Raw genomic sequence first — 18798 nt, 5'->3', positions numbered from 1 at the left:
TCCTGCTCATCAATGAAGACCCTATTTCCACTACGGTAGTCTATAAGCTCTCTCAACCCCTTCTCCAGTAGCTGCTTCTCTCTTTGCAGAATCTGCACAGCATCACATGACATATACCATACAACTTTGCAACTGTACTTTACACCACTGGTTACTCTAAGGATGTCTAACCTCAGCCATGGCTATTACAACTAACCCACATACCTTTACAACCCTTTACACATACATATGGAATTTGTTGTGAAGTATTGATATACTAATGAAGGTACAGTTAAATCTGATTTACTGGAATGTGATGAGGAACTCTGGATAAGCCTGCACATCATTGAAGATCACAAACATGGTTGGATTGGAGGTGTTGTCTGTGACGCTGTCGTACAATTCGGCATCCTGCCCTGAAGCTTTGGCAGGAGGAACGATCAAGCCTTCTTGTCCCTGAGTGTAGTCTCCAACAAGAACCCTGGCCAGGTACATGTGCTTGATCCCCTGTGCATCAGCTTTAGAATATCCCCTTGCTGAATAACTGGAGTCCACAGCAAAGTATGATCCATTGCCAATAGCCGCACCTGGACGAAAAACATATTGTACTTAAAGAGTTAAAAAAATATATCTAACAATGATACCGAATTGATCAAATGGATTTATGTCTCAACATCAAGCTCCTCCTCTCTTAGGAAGAGGTCTCAATATAACAGTAAAGCATATTGGTCATCAGACATGTTTCCAGGAGACCATTCTCATACCATGTGCTCCAGCGTAGCTTTGATTGAAGCCATGGTTGTTGATCTTGGTGATGGAGTCAGAACTGGTGCCGTGGAACAGCAGTTTCTCGTTGTTTGTGTGCTTGTTCTTCTCCTCCAGGAGCTTCTTTCTTATCTGGTAGCTCTTCCACAGTGGATCGTTCTGGACTTGTTCAATCTTCAAATAGCAAACACGTATAAATCGACAGTGATTTATTTATTACTGAAGTGCAATCCCATCTAGCCAAATACGTAACGAACAGCAAAGGAATAGGAATTACACATTTCACTGGTTCCAGGAATTACAGTTCCATTCTTGAAAAAAAAATCCACAAAGCTTTGTTGCCTTTAATGTAACATTTTTTTTAAATGACAGCAAAAATGTGAGGCTTTCGTATAACGTCACCATTAGAAACTCAGTCTTTTGTGGAATGCAAATTAAATTCAGGTATACATTTTCACAAACATACTGTAATGATGGTGTCAGTGAGTAAAGTCTTCCGAAATTCCTTCTCTACGTCATTGTATCCCTTGGATCCTGTAGTTAGTGGGACCAGCATTAAGAGGGAACCCTTCATGTCATCCCAGTGTGCAGGTAGAGACACTGATGTATCGTCTGGACAAAACACAGTAGAGAATTTGGCAGTTAGGTGTCAATTAATTCCGCAATAAGTATTGTCATTAAAAAGACTCAATCATTCACAACTTTAAATGCATATTGATGACATACTCAGTTCCATGACATGTGCTGCAGCAGTATGTCTAACCGCAGAAACATCGCTAGAACGACACATTCCTCTCTTGCTAGATGCTCAATAAAGGTGAATAAAACAAAAAAATCAAAATGCTTTTTTGTTCTTATTTTTTGACCTAAAAAAGTATCTTCTGATGTGAGGTAAGCATTGACCTGCACTCCAAAAGATCTATTTTAGTTGTTCATCAATGAATACTTGCAATATTGGGAGTACAGAAATAGTTAAAACAGAGAAAACAGGATTATGGAAGTGAGAGAATTATGGGAGTCCTGTCATGCCAAATACTGCTCATTAGCCATTTTATTTTACCAGGTATATTGACAGAAAACATCTCTTGTACACCAAGAACCCGGGGACGAGTTGTAGGGTAGAGGATACGAGAAGAATGTGCCTATTTTAAAGCTATAAAGTAGGTATTGTGATAAAAAAAGGTTAGAGACCCCTGATATGCATCCACAAAATGACACAAAAAATGTGTTCTTAAAAATAAGACATTCTTTTATATTTAATATCACCGTTCTCCATCATTTCATTTTAATGCAGTCTAGACAGATGAGTATTTAATATGGATGGACTCACCTTTCAGGTCTTTCCTCAGTAACTCAATTTCTCTTATGCCCCTAATCTTGACAGCTCTCTTGTGGGCTACATTTGCCTTATAATCCTCATTGTTGATCTTGATTGTCACTTTGCTGTTGTCTCTCACAGCCTCCTCCAGGATGTAGTTGGTGAACATGTCAAAAGACACCATTGTTCCACTGTGGTCTTTGTACTGCCACTCCACCAGGCTGCTCACCAGGAAAGCTGCCTGTCTGCTATTCTCTGCCCTCTCCTGGTCCAGGACCATGTTGCTGATGAGGCTGTCTGCTGTAAGCACATCGCGGCTCAAGCCCTCCAGGTGGATCAGGGAGTCAGGACCCTTCTTCTCCAGGCGTATCCTGACCGTCAGCTCCCTCTGCATGGCCTGCAACTTTTCCACATCCCCCTGGCTCAGCTGGCTGATGTACGGGTTCTTGATGGTTTTCTCAGTTTGCTCCTTCATTATGAGGTTTTTAATCCAGTCCCGGGCACGGCTCACAGCCCGGGGGCTCTCTGCACACAGCTGGAACACGGTCGGGGCAAACTCCTCTCCCGCCATGACAAAGTTCTCACGGGCAGAGCGCGAATCTATGAAGAAAGAGCACACACAACATAAACTCCTTGACAAAATGTCACTTATGATAATAATAACTATTGTATTAGTACACATTAAGCTCATATTGTCTTCTACCTCGCACACTTCCATTCTCACTGACCTTTAAACCTGGTAAAAATGCCCTTTTCCTCCACTCCCTCTCCCACTCTCCTCTTCATGCTCTTGTGGAACTCCGTTATCATGGCAGTCTGGAATATCAGGATCTTCACACTTCTCACAAACGGTCCCATTTTCTTCTTCACAAAGTCCACCACTGCGTCAATCATGGCGTCCGCAACAGCAGAGGGACTCGCCCCACCCTGGCCTGACAGACAGACAGATGGAGGCAGACACACAATGACATGGCTATGGAGGCAAACAGAAAGACATAGATGGAGACAGAAGTACAGATAGACAATGACATGATGTAAGGAAATCTGTCCCTGAGAGTGACTAATCACAAGACAAATATGGAAGGGAAGGAGACAAGGAAAATATTAAAAGAAGGAAAGGAGACAAGAAAAAGATGGAAGGGAAGGAGAAAAGGAAAATATGAAAGGGAAGGAGACAAGAAAAAGATGGAAGGGAAGGAGACAAGAAAAAGTTGGAAGGGAAGGAGACAAGAAAAAGATGGAAGGAAAGGAGACAAGAAAAAGATGAAAGGGAAGGAAGGTGACAAGAAAAATACATAAGGGAAGTAGACAAGAATAAGATGGTAGGAAGGGAAGGTGACAAGAAAAATGTGGAACGGAAGAAGACAAGAAAAATATGGAAGGAAGAGAACAAAACAAGTAAAAGAGCGAGGCAAAGTATGTTTGGGTGGGGGGAGCAGAAAGACGAAGAAAGAACAATATTTTTTGAAAATTAGGCTAGGAAAAGTAGCAGGTAGTCATTATGAGTAGCAGGTAGTCCCATTCAGAGCACATGGAAGCAAAGCATATGGCCACTTTACAACCTTACAGTAGACACAAAGAACAAAACAGAACAGGCAACAAGTACAATAAAAACATGCAACTACACAAGACAGTGTAGTCCAATAATGACCATTAAAGCAGAGTACCTGTTCCAAGCGCTGGGAAGGACACTGAGGTGAACTTTTGCTCTTCACAATTCTTGAGAACATCGTACACAGTCTCTTTAATGATCTCAGGGTCATTCTGTCCCACAATGTGCATGATGTGTTTGCATGGGAGAGATCCTGCTGATGTCACAATCATCCTGCATGGTTGGAAGCTTGGGGATCTGACTGTAGAAAAGCATAAAAGGAAAGGTTTAGATGTCAAGAATCTAAGTTACTAAAAGGTCAAATCAATGCACACCAGTGTTGTAGGACCCATGGATTGGAAACTGCCTTTAGACTTTTACCAGACAGTATCAAATAGTACTGAAATGTCAACTCATTCATATCCAACATGACACCAGTCTCCTTGACCAGAAACATGACTACAGTATATGTTGACTCAAGGACATGGATACACACCAATCTCTGAGCACTCCAACTCCACCTTCAATCCAGCTCCTTCTAAAATGGATTTGGATACACCTGAAGAAACAAAGACATTAGTACAATATGGCTCTTTATTCTAAGTCAACAATTTAACCATTAAATAAGTTGTGTGTCTGTAGGGGTGTATGGGATTTAGCCTCATAAACATGAAACATTGGTTACGACACCTATGCTATTGTCAGAGGTACAAGTCACCTGATTTGAGGTTAAAGTCCTTATTGGAGGAGTTCACAATGACATCACTGGACTCCTTGGTGATGTCTCCTGATGACACTTCAAAAGTCATGTGACCAATCTGCATGCTGTACACACCCAGAGAAGGGGATGACACCTGTCCAAAGAAGCCTGCGCCTGAATGAAAATAACATGTTTAGACAAGGGGGTTCTGTGGAAACAGACATGCTCTAAAGAGGCAGCAGTGTCTCAATGGTTGAATATTTTTGGGGAGACTTTGAAGGCTGTGAATTAAGCTTACCAGAGGGCTGCTGTGATTGGCCAACATGAGATTTGGAATGTTGTGATTGGCCGGAACCTTGTGAACTCTGCCAAGTATACCCTTGTGTCTGACCTCTGAATTCCCTGACAAAGCACTGTAAACAGGAGATATAAAGTGTGGAGCATTAATCAAACATATCTAAGAGCACAACACACACTGACAAAGGTGAGGTTATGCAACAATACTACCTCTGTGTGATGATAAACACTGAATCCCCCTTTAAACCATTTTCCATCTTCAAACTTACATCCACAGTTTGGGTGTCGCTGGCGTGGACCACGATGGCCACTTCTTTAAGGTGTGTGGAGTTTCTTCTCTGGCTGAAGTCTTTGACCTCCTGCAGAAGAAGCTTGGACACCAGGCCCTTAGGGAATCCCATGTTCCCTGTTCCAATGGCAGGGAAAGACAGGGATGCCAGCCTATGCTTCTCTGCCTCACTCAGGCAATCTCTGATCATCTTTATCAATATCTTAAATCACAAACACATGGACAATTTTAGAAACATTTTACTAAAACCATTCTATGCACTCTCAATAACCAGTACTTAATTTGAGCTGGAACCTGTTCCGGCATCTATCAGATTTGACTTGGTTTGTTCCGGGTACCTCTCACACCATGATTTATTAATTGTTTCACTGTTCGCCCTGTATACATTCTAATAAAAGCGATCAGCGTTAAATCAAGTTGCCTCCTCGTTATTTCTCCTTCCCAACAGAAAGACCATGTAAAAGCGTGGGGATCCTTTATCCTTTCCTGCCACACTGATTCTATGCCTGCTATTTTATTTGTACATAAAGGTTATTGGGAGGGAGGGTGGGGTAAGTAACTGATCTCGACACAGGTCTTGGTAGGTGGTCAGCTAGTGAAGAGGTCCCTACGTAATCATGTTACGTAGCCTAGGCTAGTCATCTCCCTACTGAATTTGAATCTTGGGAAAGCCAAATAAAAAATGGAAAAGAAAAGGCAATCGAGTTTGATATTTTACAAGTCCAAAAATCTAGAGAAAGATGGTCAATTGAACCCAAAACAAACCAGAGAACTGTCAGTGCAGGAGAAGTGAGGTGCACACTGTTCCTGATGGCAATGCCTAAGCTCGCAGCGCTGCTAATCCCAACAGTTCAGCATCACCACCGGCAACTCCACTAGCTAGTAGGCCTACTAGAGAGTCAGACTCAGATGGAAAGGCAGACGGGGAGCTGGGAGGTGGGGGGCAGTGCATCCACAGACAAAGTGCTCGGTCAGGTGCAATTTGCAGTTCAAGCAAACACATAACCCCAGGCTTGTCATTCAAAATTCAAAATTGGGCTGTACCACATGCAAGAAGGAAGATAGCTTGGGTCTAGAAACGACTGGAGGGATTCAACTAGCAAAAGAGTGGGTGCAATGTACAGTAAGTTAACATCCTATGCCTCAGACGTATAACAAGGTTTTTGAACATGCCCGAACCAGGGAACATTTGGTGGCAGCAAGTCTTGTAGATGAGGCTAAAGAGGACAATAAAAACATTGCCAGTCTTCAGAAAGCCTTAGAAGGAGGCTAAAGGTCACAGCCACAGGCCCGCTCATGGCTTTGAGCAAGAAATGGACTCTCAGGAGTTAAATGGACTTGACATGGGGAGAGTATTTGCTGGAGGTTTGGAAAACTAAGGTAGGACATTTTTTTCCTTTACAAACTTGTTCTGTACTGTGAAAGTACCGTAATTTCTGGACTATAAGCCACTACTTTTTCCCATGCTTTGAACCTCGCGGTTTATACAATGACGCGGCTAATTTATGGATTTTTCCCGCTTTCACAAGATTCATGCCGCCAAAAAACTGAGCACCGTCACATAATGTGACGTAAATCGAGCACGCTCACACTTCCCATCATTCTGATTACGGTAGTCATTTTGTCACCCTCATCATGGCAAAGACATGGAGAAATGCATATGATGCAGCTTTCAAGTTGAAGGCGATCAATCTGGCTGTTGGAAAAGGAAATAGAGCTGCTGACAGCGTGGAGCATTATCAAAAAATCCACTATCATCAACGCGTTTCGAAAGGCTGGACTGCTGCGTGTTGAATTTGCCTCCGGATGAAAGTGACGAGAGCGACAATGAAAACGATCCAACATCGGATGAAGCAATTCTGAGGCTATTCAACTCCGACACTGAGGAAGATGACTTCAGTGGTTTCAGTGCACAGGAGGAGGAAGATAGTGACCAATGACTTTCTTGGTAGGCTACTGTTTACTGCTATTTTTTTAATTTTTGTTACAAGCCGTGTTTAGTTTAAAAGCCTATTTATTTTGTTGCAAGCCGGGTTTCGTTTAAAAGCCTATTTATTTTGTTACAAGCCGTGTTTCGTTTAAAAGCCAATTTATTTTTGTTACAAGCCATGTTTCGTTTAAAGGCTGTGTAAAGTTCATTTGTTTCAATGTACCGGTAGGCATCTGCGGCTTATAGACATGTGCGGCTTATTTATGTACAAAATACTTTAAAAAAAAAATTCAGTGGGTGCGGTTTATATTCAGGTGCGCTTAATAGTCCAGAAATTACAGTAATCTGAATATGTGCTTCATATTATCCCAATGGCAGGAGGCATATATATTCTCATATGTGTGTTCTGCTGTAGCCTACAGAGATTTATTTTATTTGAAGTTATATTCTGATATTGTGATATTTGTTCTACTGCTACATTGATGTCTTGAAAATGATATTAAATTGGGGTCTTGTGAGCCCCACAGCTGAGTATGTGTGCATATGGCAGGTGTTCTGCAATGTCGTCTAAAAATGTTGCTATACATCGATGTCTAGAAAATGTGACTATAAGAAATATGGACTTGTGTAAGCCCTGCAGCTATACTCAAGTATGTGGGCATACTGCAGTGACGTTTAACATGCTTTCAATTAATCAGCACCTTGGAGAGTGCTGTCCATTTAACCAACATAGACAGTAGGCTATTTGGCTGTTTACTCTGTCTGCTGTGCTGCTACGTTGTGTTTCACACTTTTTTTCTCAATGTGTTCCAGTACCTCAAAGCCCTCCAGACACCCCCACCCCTCACACTCACTATGTGTTCCAGGACCTCCCAATTTACAAATTAAACACTGTCAAAAACTCATAGCATACCTTCTCTGCTGAGCCAGCTCCCTGGTCCCAATGGGGGCAGACAGTATGGATCACCCTCTGACATCGCAGGTTGTAACCGTCGGTGACCACAACGTCACCATAGGCCAATCTGTTGACGCGAGCCTCATCTGTGGCTGCTGATTGGAGCCCAGGACCGGCTGCCTTTAGGATAGCATTGGACACAGCACCTTTACTCAGGTCCAAATCCTCAGAGATGGTGTTGACGATGCCCTCAGACTAGAGGTTTCAAAACAAATGACCAAACATTCATGAAGAAAGAAAGAAGGGAACAGCTATGTATTTCTATTCAAACTTAAATTATGACTTCTACAAGACAGCTGTCATTCCAGATAAAGAAGAGTAGAATGAAAAGTAAACCAATCATACACCTTATACTCTGGGTTATCTGATGTACTACTTATAATACCTGTATTACAATGGTTTACGTGGTGCTCTGATAACTACGGTATGTGTACTCACATATTCCTCCTGGATATTTCCCTTCCTCAGAATGATCTTCAGACCCTCTTGTGTGCGATTGGTCTGTAGGATTTCCCCACTGCCTGCCCCCTCAAACTTCCTCTCTTGGCCATACTCTCTCCTCTGCTCCTCTTGGTTTTCATGATAATTTCTTTGAGTTATGCTGTCTCTAACTCCTCCTCCCCTATATCCATGTCCTCCTCTACCTTCACCTCCTCCTCTACCTCCACCTCCTCCTCTACCTTCTCCTCCCCCTCTACCTTCTCCTCCCCCTCCTCTACCTCTACCTCCTCCCCCTCCCCCTCTACCTCTACCTTCTCCTCCCCCCCCTCTACCTCCACCTTCTCCTCCCCCTCTTCTGCTTTGTCCCCACTGCCCATGTCCCCATGGTGACTGTCCCTGATATCCAGGTCCTTGATGTCTGTAACTATGTTGTCCTCTTCCCCGTCGTTCACTTCCCTGTTGCCCGCGTCCCCGATGTCCATTTCCCCTATGTGCACCCTGCAGAGGCATGGTCATTTTTGGGTGCAGGTCATTGAACGTTTTCTGGACAGCGCTGGCCAGGGCTCTCACAGTGTTGTCACTGTTGTCCACCAGGTGAATCTCAGTCAGGGAGGTCTGACCTCTTAGGTTCTCACAGTAGTCACGCACTGCCACAGCAATGGTCTCAGTGCACAGGTTCAGAGGAAAGCCGAATATCCCAGAGCTGACGGCCGGGACGGCAACAGTTGAGCAGTTAACCTTCGCAGCCTCCCTCAGGCTCTCATTCACAGCTTGTTTCAGACGCTGTATGGCTGTTCCCTGGTCAAAGTCTGTGAACCGTGGACCAACCGCATGGACCACATACTTACAGGGCAGATTGCCTGCATCTGTCACAATGGCGTCGCCTGGCTGCAGTCGGCGGTTATTACGGACATGTTGATCACTGAGCTCCTGCAGCCGTGGACCAGCAGCCTTGAGTAGTGCTAAAGCCAAGCCTCCAATATGCTGCAGGTCTTCATTGGCTGCATTGACTACTGCGTCCACTTTGAACTTGCAGATGTCTGCCTTACTGACGGAGACCAGGATTCCATTGGATGTCCTCACCTCACAGCAGGATGATGGGCCAAATCCTTTCTCCCCATCTTCATCATCGCCCTCTTCTTCCTCCAGCATGTAGTCTTCCTGCAGCAGCACCACACAGCCATGCTCCTTCATCGCCATGGAAACAAACATTCTTCCCTCCTCTTGGAAGTACTTTCTTGCTCCAGGCTTCATGATGGTGAGCTCATCAGTGCAGAAAGTTGCTACCATCTTCTGAAAGGTCTCTTTGACCTTCTTGACGTAGAGACGCTCTCCAGAAAGGACCATTTTGGGCCTTCTGGGGTCAAAGTGGACGTTCACCTCATCACGCTTGGCAAAATGTTCCCAGTCCTGGGATTTGTTCTCCTGGATGAATTTAACCACGGCACAGGACTTGAGAAGGACAGCCTCTTCGACTCGTGAGTTGTTTTCAATAAAGTCCCGCAGACTATTGCTGACCTCTCTGACCGGGTCCAGGAAGCCAGACACAATGATTCTGTCTCTCCTCTCTGGGTGAAGCTTAATCACCACCGTTCTTTTCTTTAGGGAGTTGTTGGCGTCCACCAGTTGGTTGTTCAGATATTTCCACTCAGGCTTCCTCAGCACCTCCTGATCCTCCACCATAAGGCTCTGCAGGGACAGGGCAGTCTTCACCCTCTGCTCTGCATCAGCCAATGCTCTGTCTGAGCTACCAGTCAGAAGTACCTTTCCACCCTCCACTCTGTATACAGCGTTGATGCCCCGGGACGTGAACAGGTCCTGGGACATCTCCATACTGTCCACTGACCGCAGGAAGTCCAGGATTTGGGGTTCCAGCTTCAGCTGCTTCTTATTCATCTTGAGCTCCCTCTCCAGAATCCAGTACTTCATCTTGTACACCTCTGCAACAAGACCTGAGAGAACCAACTTCTTGGTGTCGTCTCTGTAAGAAAAACCCATCTCTGGGGCTTCGTCTGCTGCGCACTTCAGAAGTCCTTCCTGCTGTAGGATATAGAACATGGCAGGGGACATGTCCATCTCCTCCGAGATGCCATCCCTCTGCCTCTCTATCCGACTCATGGCCCTCTGCATGAGGTCTTCCACCAGCCCCTGGACTCGCTTCGTGTCTTCGGCCAGACCTGCAACTGTCAGAGACCCTTTGGAGGCATCCATAGCTAGGACAGCATCCTCTTTCACCACCGAGCGGACTTGTTTCTCCACTGCCTTCCACGCTGGGGCACTTACAAAACACTCAAACACAGCATATTTGGCCATGATGTCACGGAAGACGATCAAGGCATTCTGCTTCCATCCATCTACATGTTTGCTTGTTAGTCCTTTCTGCCTTAGCAGGGTTGGCAAAGGACTGAGTTTTACCTCAGGAGTATCCATGTCTACTTGACAGAAGTGGGCCTTCATCTGGTCAGTGATGCGGGAAAACTGTCTCTTCGTGGAGAGGAATTTCCATACGGCAGAATGCACACACTCTATGAAGGGGTCAGGCATCTTCCCCATTGGCCTCTCCTTTCCATACAAGGCAGTTCCTAAGGACTCGTAGTATGGATACACGTTGACTGGGACTTTGCCAATTACAAGACGTTTATTTAGAGTGGTGTGCACAACTGAAATGACATAGATAACGAACTGTCTGTTATAGCATGAACTGAGGGCAGAAACAGAATATTTCTGTCGAGGCCAGCAACAGAATAGCAATGCTACATTCAATGAATCTTATAATAGAAATAAATAGATTACCAAATAAACAAATGGATTAAAATGTATTTAATAAAACAGCTCATTCAAACAGCAGGTTTTACCTTCTGGTGCGTGGAAGGTGACAATGGCTGCCTGTTCCTCACGAAACACAGTGATGTCCTTTGCTGGGCTAGCCCACTTCTCAATGTAGAGCTCCAGCATATCCTGAAGTATGTTCGATGCCAGGTTCTCCACTCTCACACTCTGGCACCTCTCTAGCAACCGGCCAATCAAACCCTGCTTCTGAAAACTCTTGTTGCTCTTGCTCTCAGTGAGAAAACGCTCCACATCTAAAGACAGGCAGCAATCATATCCTAAATGTCATGCACAACAGTTTTTGAAAATATAATCCCGTCATGTGAGGGAGAGATCTGTTTTAAAATGCTTCAGAAATTAAATTCATTGTTTATTTTTTGTTGTTTAAAAAAAATTGTCAATTTGAAATAGTGACCAACCTTTGGGATTATTGAAGGTCACAACAGCTCTGTTTGTCTCACTGATGACCTCCAGTGAGAAGTTGTCTTCCTCCAGGCCAGAGATGGTCTCCACCAGCAACAACAGCAAGTCTCTCGACATGTTCTCAGGAACCCTCTCCAGCACCACAGCAGAGCTCTGAGGAGACACCTCAGCTCCACCTCCCTCTCCAGGCCCACTCTCAGAGTTGGGAGCTTCCTGTGCTTCACTTGACACATCTGGGATTAAACACACTAGATATTCATATCCAATAACCTCATTCATAATTTCACCTTTCTCTGACTTCACCGGCACATTTCTGCCTACGACAAATTTACAAGGAGATATGGCCTGATAAGGCTGCCTTTTGCCACACTGTCTAATGATATGCCAATAGGGAATATTATGAAATGTATTAGGCAAAACATTCAATATAATAATATTAGGTCAAGGGAATGCATCAACAAGTCTGATATGTTCTGTCTAGTCACCACAGAAGCAAGGAAAGGATGTTACCTGACAATTCATTGCTTGTAGCACCAAGCTGGAAAACAAGCAAAACAAACAAAATGTATACGTCAAATAGTTAACCAACGGGAATATTCACAAGTATGCTGTTTAATAGTAGCCATACAAATAATGTATTATCCATCAGTTTGAAGCCCTGGCTAGCCTGTCGAGCCAAGACAGCACTAATTTAGCCTACAGTTAAACTCTGTTAAGCCAAAACTAAAATCTTGCAAAATTTGGACAGCTGCATGCTTAGAAAAGATTGTAAAATCATGAGAATTTCAGCTAAATATATAGATATACAGTGCCAGTCAAAAGTTTGGACACACCAAACCATTTTCTATATTGTAGAATAATAATGAAGACATCAAAACTATGAAATAACACATGGAATCATGTAGTATCCCAAAAAGTGTTGAACTCAAAATATATGTATTATTTTGAGATTTTCTATATATGAGATTCTTCAAATAGCCACCCTTTGACTTGATGACAGCTTTGCACACTTGGCATTCTCTTAATCGCTTCATGAGGTAGTCACCTGGAATACATTTCAATTAATACGTTTGAGCCAATCAGTTGTGTTGTGGTGGTACAGAAGATTGCCATAATTGGTAAAAGACCAAGTACATATTATGGTAGGAACAGCTCAAATAAGCAAAGAGAAACGACAGTCCATCATTACTTTAAGACATAAAGGTCAGTCAATCCGGAAAATTTCAAGAACTCTGAAAGTTTCTTCAAGTGCCGTCGCAAAAACCATCAAGTGCTATGATGAAACTTGCTCTCATGAGGACCGTCACAGGAAAGGAAGACTCAGAGTTACCTCTGCTGCAGAGGATAAGTTAAATTGCAGCCCAAATAAATGATTCAGAGTTCAAGTAACAGACACAGAGTGGACTGCGTGAAATCAGGCGTTCATGGTAGAATTGCTACAAAGAAACAACTATTAAAGGTTACCAATAAGAAGAGACTTGCTTGGGCCAAGAAACACAAGCAATGGACAAACCGGTGGAAATCTGTCCTTTTGTCTGATGAGTCCAAATTTGAGATTCTTGATTCCAACCGCCATGTCTTTGTGAGACCCAGAGTAGGTGAATGGATGATCTCCACATGTGTGGTTCCCACCATTAAGTAGGGAGGAGGAGGTGTGATGGTGCTTTGCTGGTGACACTGTCTGTGATGTATTTAGAAATCAAGCCACACTTAACCAGCATAGCTACCACAACATTCTGCAGCGATACGCCATCCCATCTAGTTTGCTCTTAATGGGACTATCAATTGTTTTTCAAATGGAGAATGACCCAAAACACACCTCCAGGTTGTGTAAGGGCTATTTGATGGAGTGATGGAGTGCTGCATCAGATGGCCTGGCTTCCACAATCACCTGACCTCAACCCAATTGATTTGATTTGATTTTGAGACGGTTTGGGATGAGTTGGACCGCAGAGTGAAGGAAAAGCAGCCATCAAGTGTTCAGCATATGTGGGAACTCCTCCAAGACTGTTGGAAAAGCATTCCAGGTGAAGCTGGTTGAGAGAATGGCAAGAGTGTGCAACACTGTCATCAAGGCAAAGGGTGGCTACTTTGAAGAATCTAAAATCTAAAATATGTTTTGATTTGTTTTACACTTTTTTGGTTACGATGTAGAAAATAGTAAAAATAAAGAAAAACCCTTGAATGAGTAGCTGGTCCAAACTTTTGACTGGTCCTGTATATAAACTGCTTCCAACTGTAAGTGATGTTAGTGTGAAGTGGAAACGTCAAGGAGCAGCAATGGCTCAGCTTCGAAGTGATAGCCCACACAAGCTCACAAAATGGAGCGGCGAGTGCTGAAGCATGTAAAAATTGTCTGTCCTTGTTTGAAACACTCACTACCGAGTTCCAAACTGCCTCTTGAAGCAACATCGGCACAAGAACTGTTGGTCTGGAGATTCATGAAATGGGTTTCCATGGCCGAGTAGTGTAAAGCTCGCCTCCGTTGGACTCTTGAGCAGCGGAAAAAGGGTTCTCTGGAGTGATGTATCATGCTTCACCATCTGGCAGTCCAACAGAAAAATCTGGGTTTGGCGGATGCCAGGAGAACGCAATCTGCCCCAATGCATAGAGCCAACTGCAAAGTTTGGTGGAGGAGGAATAACAGTCTGGGGCTGTTTTTCATGGTTTGGGTTAGGCCTCTTACTTCCAGTGATGGGAGATCTTAATGCTACAGCATACAATGACATTCTAGACGATTCTGTGCTTCCAACTTTGTTGCAACAGTTTGGGGAAGGCCCTTTCCTGTTTCAGAATGACAATTCCCAGTGCAGAAAGAAAGGTCCATACAGAAAAAGGTTTGTCGAGATCGGTGTGAAATCACTTGACTGGCCTGCACAGAGCCCTGACCTCAACCCCATCAATTGGAACGCCGACTGTGAGCCAGGACTAATCGCCCAACATCAGTGCCGGACCTCACTAATGCTTTTTGGCTGAATGGAAGCAAGTCCCCGCAGCAATGTTCCAACATCTAGTGGAAAGCCTTCAGAGAAGATTAGAGGCTGTTCTAGCAGCTTTGGTCATGTCGTGAATGTACAGTTGAAGTCAGAAGTTTACATACACTTAGATTGGACACACTCTAGTGACTCCCCATCCCGTAATCATCGCCTGACACTAACTAGCATAACGCAACGGACATAAATATTCCTAGAAAATATTCCTATTCATGAAAATCACAAATGAAATATATTGAGACACAGCTTAGCCTTTTGTTAATCACCCTGTCATCTCAGATTTTCAAAATATGCTTTACAGCCAAAGCTAGACAAGCATTTGTGTAAGTTTATCTATAGCCTAGCATAGCATTTTGTCCAGCTAGCAGCAGGTAACTTGGTCACGGAAATCAGAAAAGCAATCAAATTAAATAGTTTACCTTTGATGAGCTTCAGATGTTTTCGAGACTCCCAGTTAGATAGCAAATGTTCCTTTTTTCCAAAAATATTATTTTTGTAGGCGAAATAGCTCCGTTTGTTCTTCACGTTTGGCTGAGAAATCACCCGGAAATTGCAGTCACGAAAACCGCGAAAAATATTCCAAATTAGCTCCATAATATCGACAGAAACATGGCAAACGTTGTTTATAATCAATCCTCAAGGTGTTTTTCAAATATCTATTCGATAATATATCCATCGGGACAATTCCTTTTTCAGTAGGACCGATTGGAGTAATGGCTACCTCCGTATTTTACGCGAGAATCTCTCTGGGAGCATCAGGTGACCACTTGCACAATGTAGCCGCTTATGGGTATTCTTCAACATAAATGCGTAAAACTACGTCACAATGCTGTAGACACCTTCGGGAATACGGAGAAAGAGTAATCTAATTATTAGCCCATTCACTGCTCAATAGGGACTCATTGGAACGCAGCGCTTTCAAAACATGAGGCACTTCCGGAATGGATTTTTCTCAGGCTTTCGACTGCAACATCAGTTCTGTTATACTCACAGACAATATTTTTACAGTTTTTTAAACTTTAGAGTGTTTTCTATCCTAAGCTGTCAATTATATGCATATTCTAGCATCTTGTCCTGACAAAATATCCCGTTTACTACGGGAATGTTTTTTTCCACAAAGACTTGTTTTTTAACAACTCCACAAATTTCTTGTTAATTAACAAACTATAGTTTTGGCAAGTCGGTTATGACATCTACTTTGTGCATGACACAAGTAATTTTTCCAACAATTGTTTACAGACAGATTATTTCATGTATAATTCACTGTATCACAATTCCAGCGGGTCAGAAGTTTGCATACACTAAGTTGACTGTGCCTTAAAACAGCTTGGGGATTCCAGAAAAGGATGTCATAGCTGTAGAAGCTTCTGATAGGCTAAATGATCATTTGAGTCAATTGGAGGTGTACCTGTGGATGTATTTCAAGGCCTACCTTCAAACGCAGTGCCTCTTTGCTTGACATCATGTGAAAATCAAACGAAATCAGCCAAGACCTCCGAAAATAAATTGTAGACCACAAGACTGTTTCATCCTTGGGAGCAATTTCCAAATGCCTGAAGGTACCACGTTCATCTGTACAAACAATAGTACTCAAGTAGAAACACCATGGGACAACTCAGCTGTCATACCGCTCAGGAAGGAGACGCGTTCTGAGATTAATGTACATTGGTGCGAAAAGTGCAAATCAATCCCGGAACAACAGCAAAGGACCTTGTGAAGATGCTGAAGGAAATAGGTGCAGTTTGCAACTGCACATGGGGACCATGATCCTTTTGTCCTCTGGTCTGATGAAACAAAAATAGAACTGTTTGGCCATAATGACCATCGCTATGTTTGGAGGAAAAAGGGGGAGGCTTGCAAGCCGAAGAACACCATCCCAACCGTGAAGCACGGGGGTGGCAGCATGTTGTGGGGGTGCTTTGCTGAAGGAGGGACTAGTGCACTTCACAAAATAGATGGCATCATGATGTAGGAAAATTATGTAGATCTTTTGAAGCAACATCTCAAGACATAAGTCAGGAAGTTAAAGCTTGGTCGCAAATGGGTCTTCCAAATGGACAATGACCAAAAGCATTCTTCCAAAGTTGTGGCAAAATGGCTTAAGGACAACAAAGTCAAGGTCAGAGGTCGACCGATTAATCGGAATGGCCAATTAATTAGGGCCGATTTCAAGTTTTCATAACAATCGGAAATCGGTATTTTGGGGCGCCGATTAAAAAAATAAATATATATGTATATAAATTTTTAATACCTTAATACCTATTCTTATTTTCAATGACGGCCTAGGAACAGTGGGTTAACTGCCTGTTCAGGGGCAGAATGAAAGATTTGTACCTTGTCAGCTCAGAGGTTTGAATGTTGAAGTCCAACGCTGTAACCACTAGGCTACCATGCCGCTACCCTGCTGTTTTGTTTGCGTTGAGTGAGAGGTTATTTTCCTGGCACCACTCTCCCAGGGCCCTCACCTCCTCCCTGTCTCGTCATTGTTGGTAACTATATTAATTTGGGGTCAGGTCGAAAAGCATTAAACATTTATGGCAATTTAGCTAGCTAGCTAGCTTCCTGTTGCTAGCTCATTTGTCCTGGGATATAAACATTGAGTTATTATTTTACCTGAAATGCACAAGGTCCTCTACTCCGACAATTAATCCACAGATAAAAGGGTTAACCGTGTTTGTTTCTAGTAATATCTCCTCCTTCAGGCTTCTTCTTTTTCTGACTTTATATGGCAGTTGGCAACCAACTTTAAGGTGCATTACCACTACCAACTGGACTGGAGTGTGGGAACTCAGGTCATCTTTCAATCACCCACGTGGGTATATGCTCCTAAAATCCAATGAGGAAATGGGAGAAGAAGGACTTGCCGTGTGTCATGAGTCACAAATAGAACCAAATTCTACTTGGCTACACAGACGCTCGTTGATGTGCAAGTAGTGTGGGTGCAATGATTGAATAACATTTATGTGTACATTTATTTTGCAACGCTTGCACACGCGATGCAAGCGGTGTGGTCAGCATGTAAGAGTTGTTTCGGGTTGGGCCGGGCTGAGTTTATGGTTTGCTCAACAGTTTCATGCACACAATAATGTGATTATTATAGATAATCAAATTAATATAACGGTTTGAATAAAATGTTTACATGCTTTGCAAGAATTTCCCTAATAATCCTGTTTACATCTGAAATCAGGCAATTTGATGGCACTCTGATAAATGCATAAAATCGCCAATCAAAATAACACATTTAAAAAATATATATTATTATTATTATTATTATTTTATTTCACCTTTATTTAACCAGGTAGGCTAGTTGAGAACAAGTTCTCATTTGCAACTGCGACCTGGCCAAGATAAAGCATAGCAATTCGACACATACAACAACACAGAGTAACACATGGAATAAACAAAACATAGTCAATAATACAGTAGAACAAAAGAAAACAAAAAGTCTATATACAGTGAGTGCAAATGTGGTAAGTTAAGGAAATAAATAGGCCATGGTGGCGAAGTAATTACAATATAGCAATTAAACACTGGAATGGTAGATCACATTGACCATGTTAATTGTGGCAAACATATATGATTCTGAGTTCAGACATATAAAGTTTGTATGTGAAAACTACTTCTAAGACGCATACATTCAGTTGTTCCAAACTTACTTAATTCGCGCTATAGAGTTACAGTAGGTTCGCTCCTTTGCTGCTAGCACATCCATTAATCAAATATACCGCTGGTTTGCAGATTAAGGTGTTTACATTTACTAATAATTCAAAAGATTGCAACGATAAAAAGGTGTTTTAATCGACGCGTGCTTACTTCGATTTTGACCATACGCCGTTTAAGCATCCATACGCCGCTTAAGATAAGCTACGCCGTTTAAGCATCCATACGCCGCTTAAGATAAGCTACACCGTTTAAGCATCCATACGCCGCTTAAGATAAGCTACACCGTTTAAGCATCCATACGCCGCTTAAGATAAGCTACGCCGTTTAAGCATCCATACGCCGCTTAAGATAAGCTACGCCGTTTAAGCATCCATACGCCGCTTAAGATAAGCTACGCCGTTTAAGATAAGCAGAGTAAGGGGTTTACATGACTATTACAATCTGCCTACTGCCATAATCAGTTTAATATCAAATTACTACTGTGGATGTAAACATAGTGTTATTGTAACTTATGTTTGAGACCAACGCGTGTGTTACGCCCTGACCTTAGAGAGACTTTTTATTTCTCTATTTGGTTAGGTTGGGGTGTGATTTGGGTGGGCATTCTAGTTTTTCTATTTCTTTG

General features: G+C 42.9%; 1 protein-coding gene across 1 annotated transcript in view; it reads right to left on the bottom strand.

The window, feature by feature from the left end:
- Positions 1 to 279: 279 nt before the first annotated feature.
- LOC112231110 (protein mono-ADP-ribosyltransferase PARP14) overlaps positions 280 to 18798 on the bottom strand; it is a 28828-nt gene continuing 10309 nt past the window's right edge. Inside the window, exons 3-17 of the mRNA XM_042310969.1 lie at positions 12028 to 12055; positions 11514 to 11750; positions 11121 to 11348; positions 8263 to 10925; positions 7783 to 8019; positions 4920 to 5141; positions 4652 to 4766; positions 4372 to 4527; positions 4150 to 4212; positions 3730 to 3915; positions 2791 to 2994; positions 2075 to 2662; positions 1211 to 1356; positions 744 to 918; positions 280 to 566 (exon numbers count right to left, since the gene is read on the bottom strand). Coding sequence (XP_042166903.1) covers positions 283 to 566; positions 744 to 918; positions 1211 to 1356; positions 2075 to 2662; positions 2791 to 2994; positions 3730 to 3915; positions 4150 to 4212; positions 4372 to 4527; positions 4652 to 4766; positions 4920 to 5141; positions 7783 to 8019; positions 8263 to 10925; positions 11121 to 11348; positions 11514 to 11750; positions 12028 to 12055 — 5532 coding nt within the window. The 3' untranslated portion in view covers positions 280 to 282. The remainder of the gene's footprint in view (positions 567 to 743; positions 919 to 1210; positions 1357 to 2074; positions 2663 to 2790; positions 2995 to 3729; positions 3916 to 4149; positions 4213 to 4371; positions 4528 to 4651; positions 4767 to 4919; positions 5142 to 7782; positions 8020 to 8262; positions 10926 to 11120; positions 11349 to 11513; positions 11751 to 12027; positions 12056 to 18798) is intronic.

This window comes from Oncorhynchus tshawytscha, linkage group LG33, assembly GCF_018296145.1.
Source record: "Oncorhynchus tshawytscha isolate Ot180627B linkage group LG33, Otsh_v2.0, whole genome shotgun sequence".
NCBI classification, from domain to species: Eukaryota; Metazoa; Chordata; class Actinopteri; order Salmoniformes; family Salmonidae; genus Oncorhynchus; species Oncorhynchus tshawytscha.
Note: the sequence above shows the minus strand (reverse complement) of the source record. Positions and strands in the feature narration are given on the sequence as shown.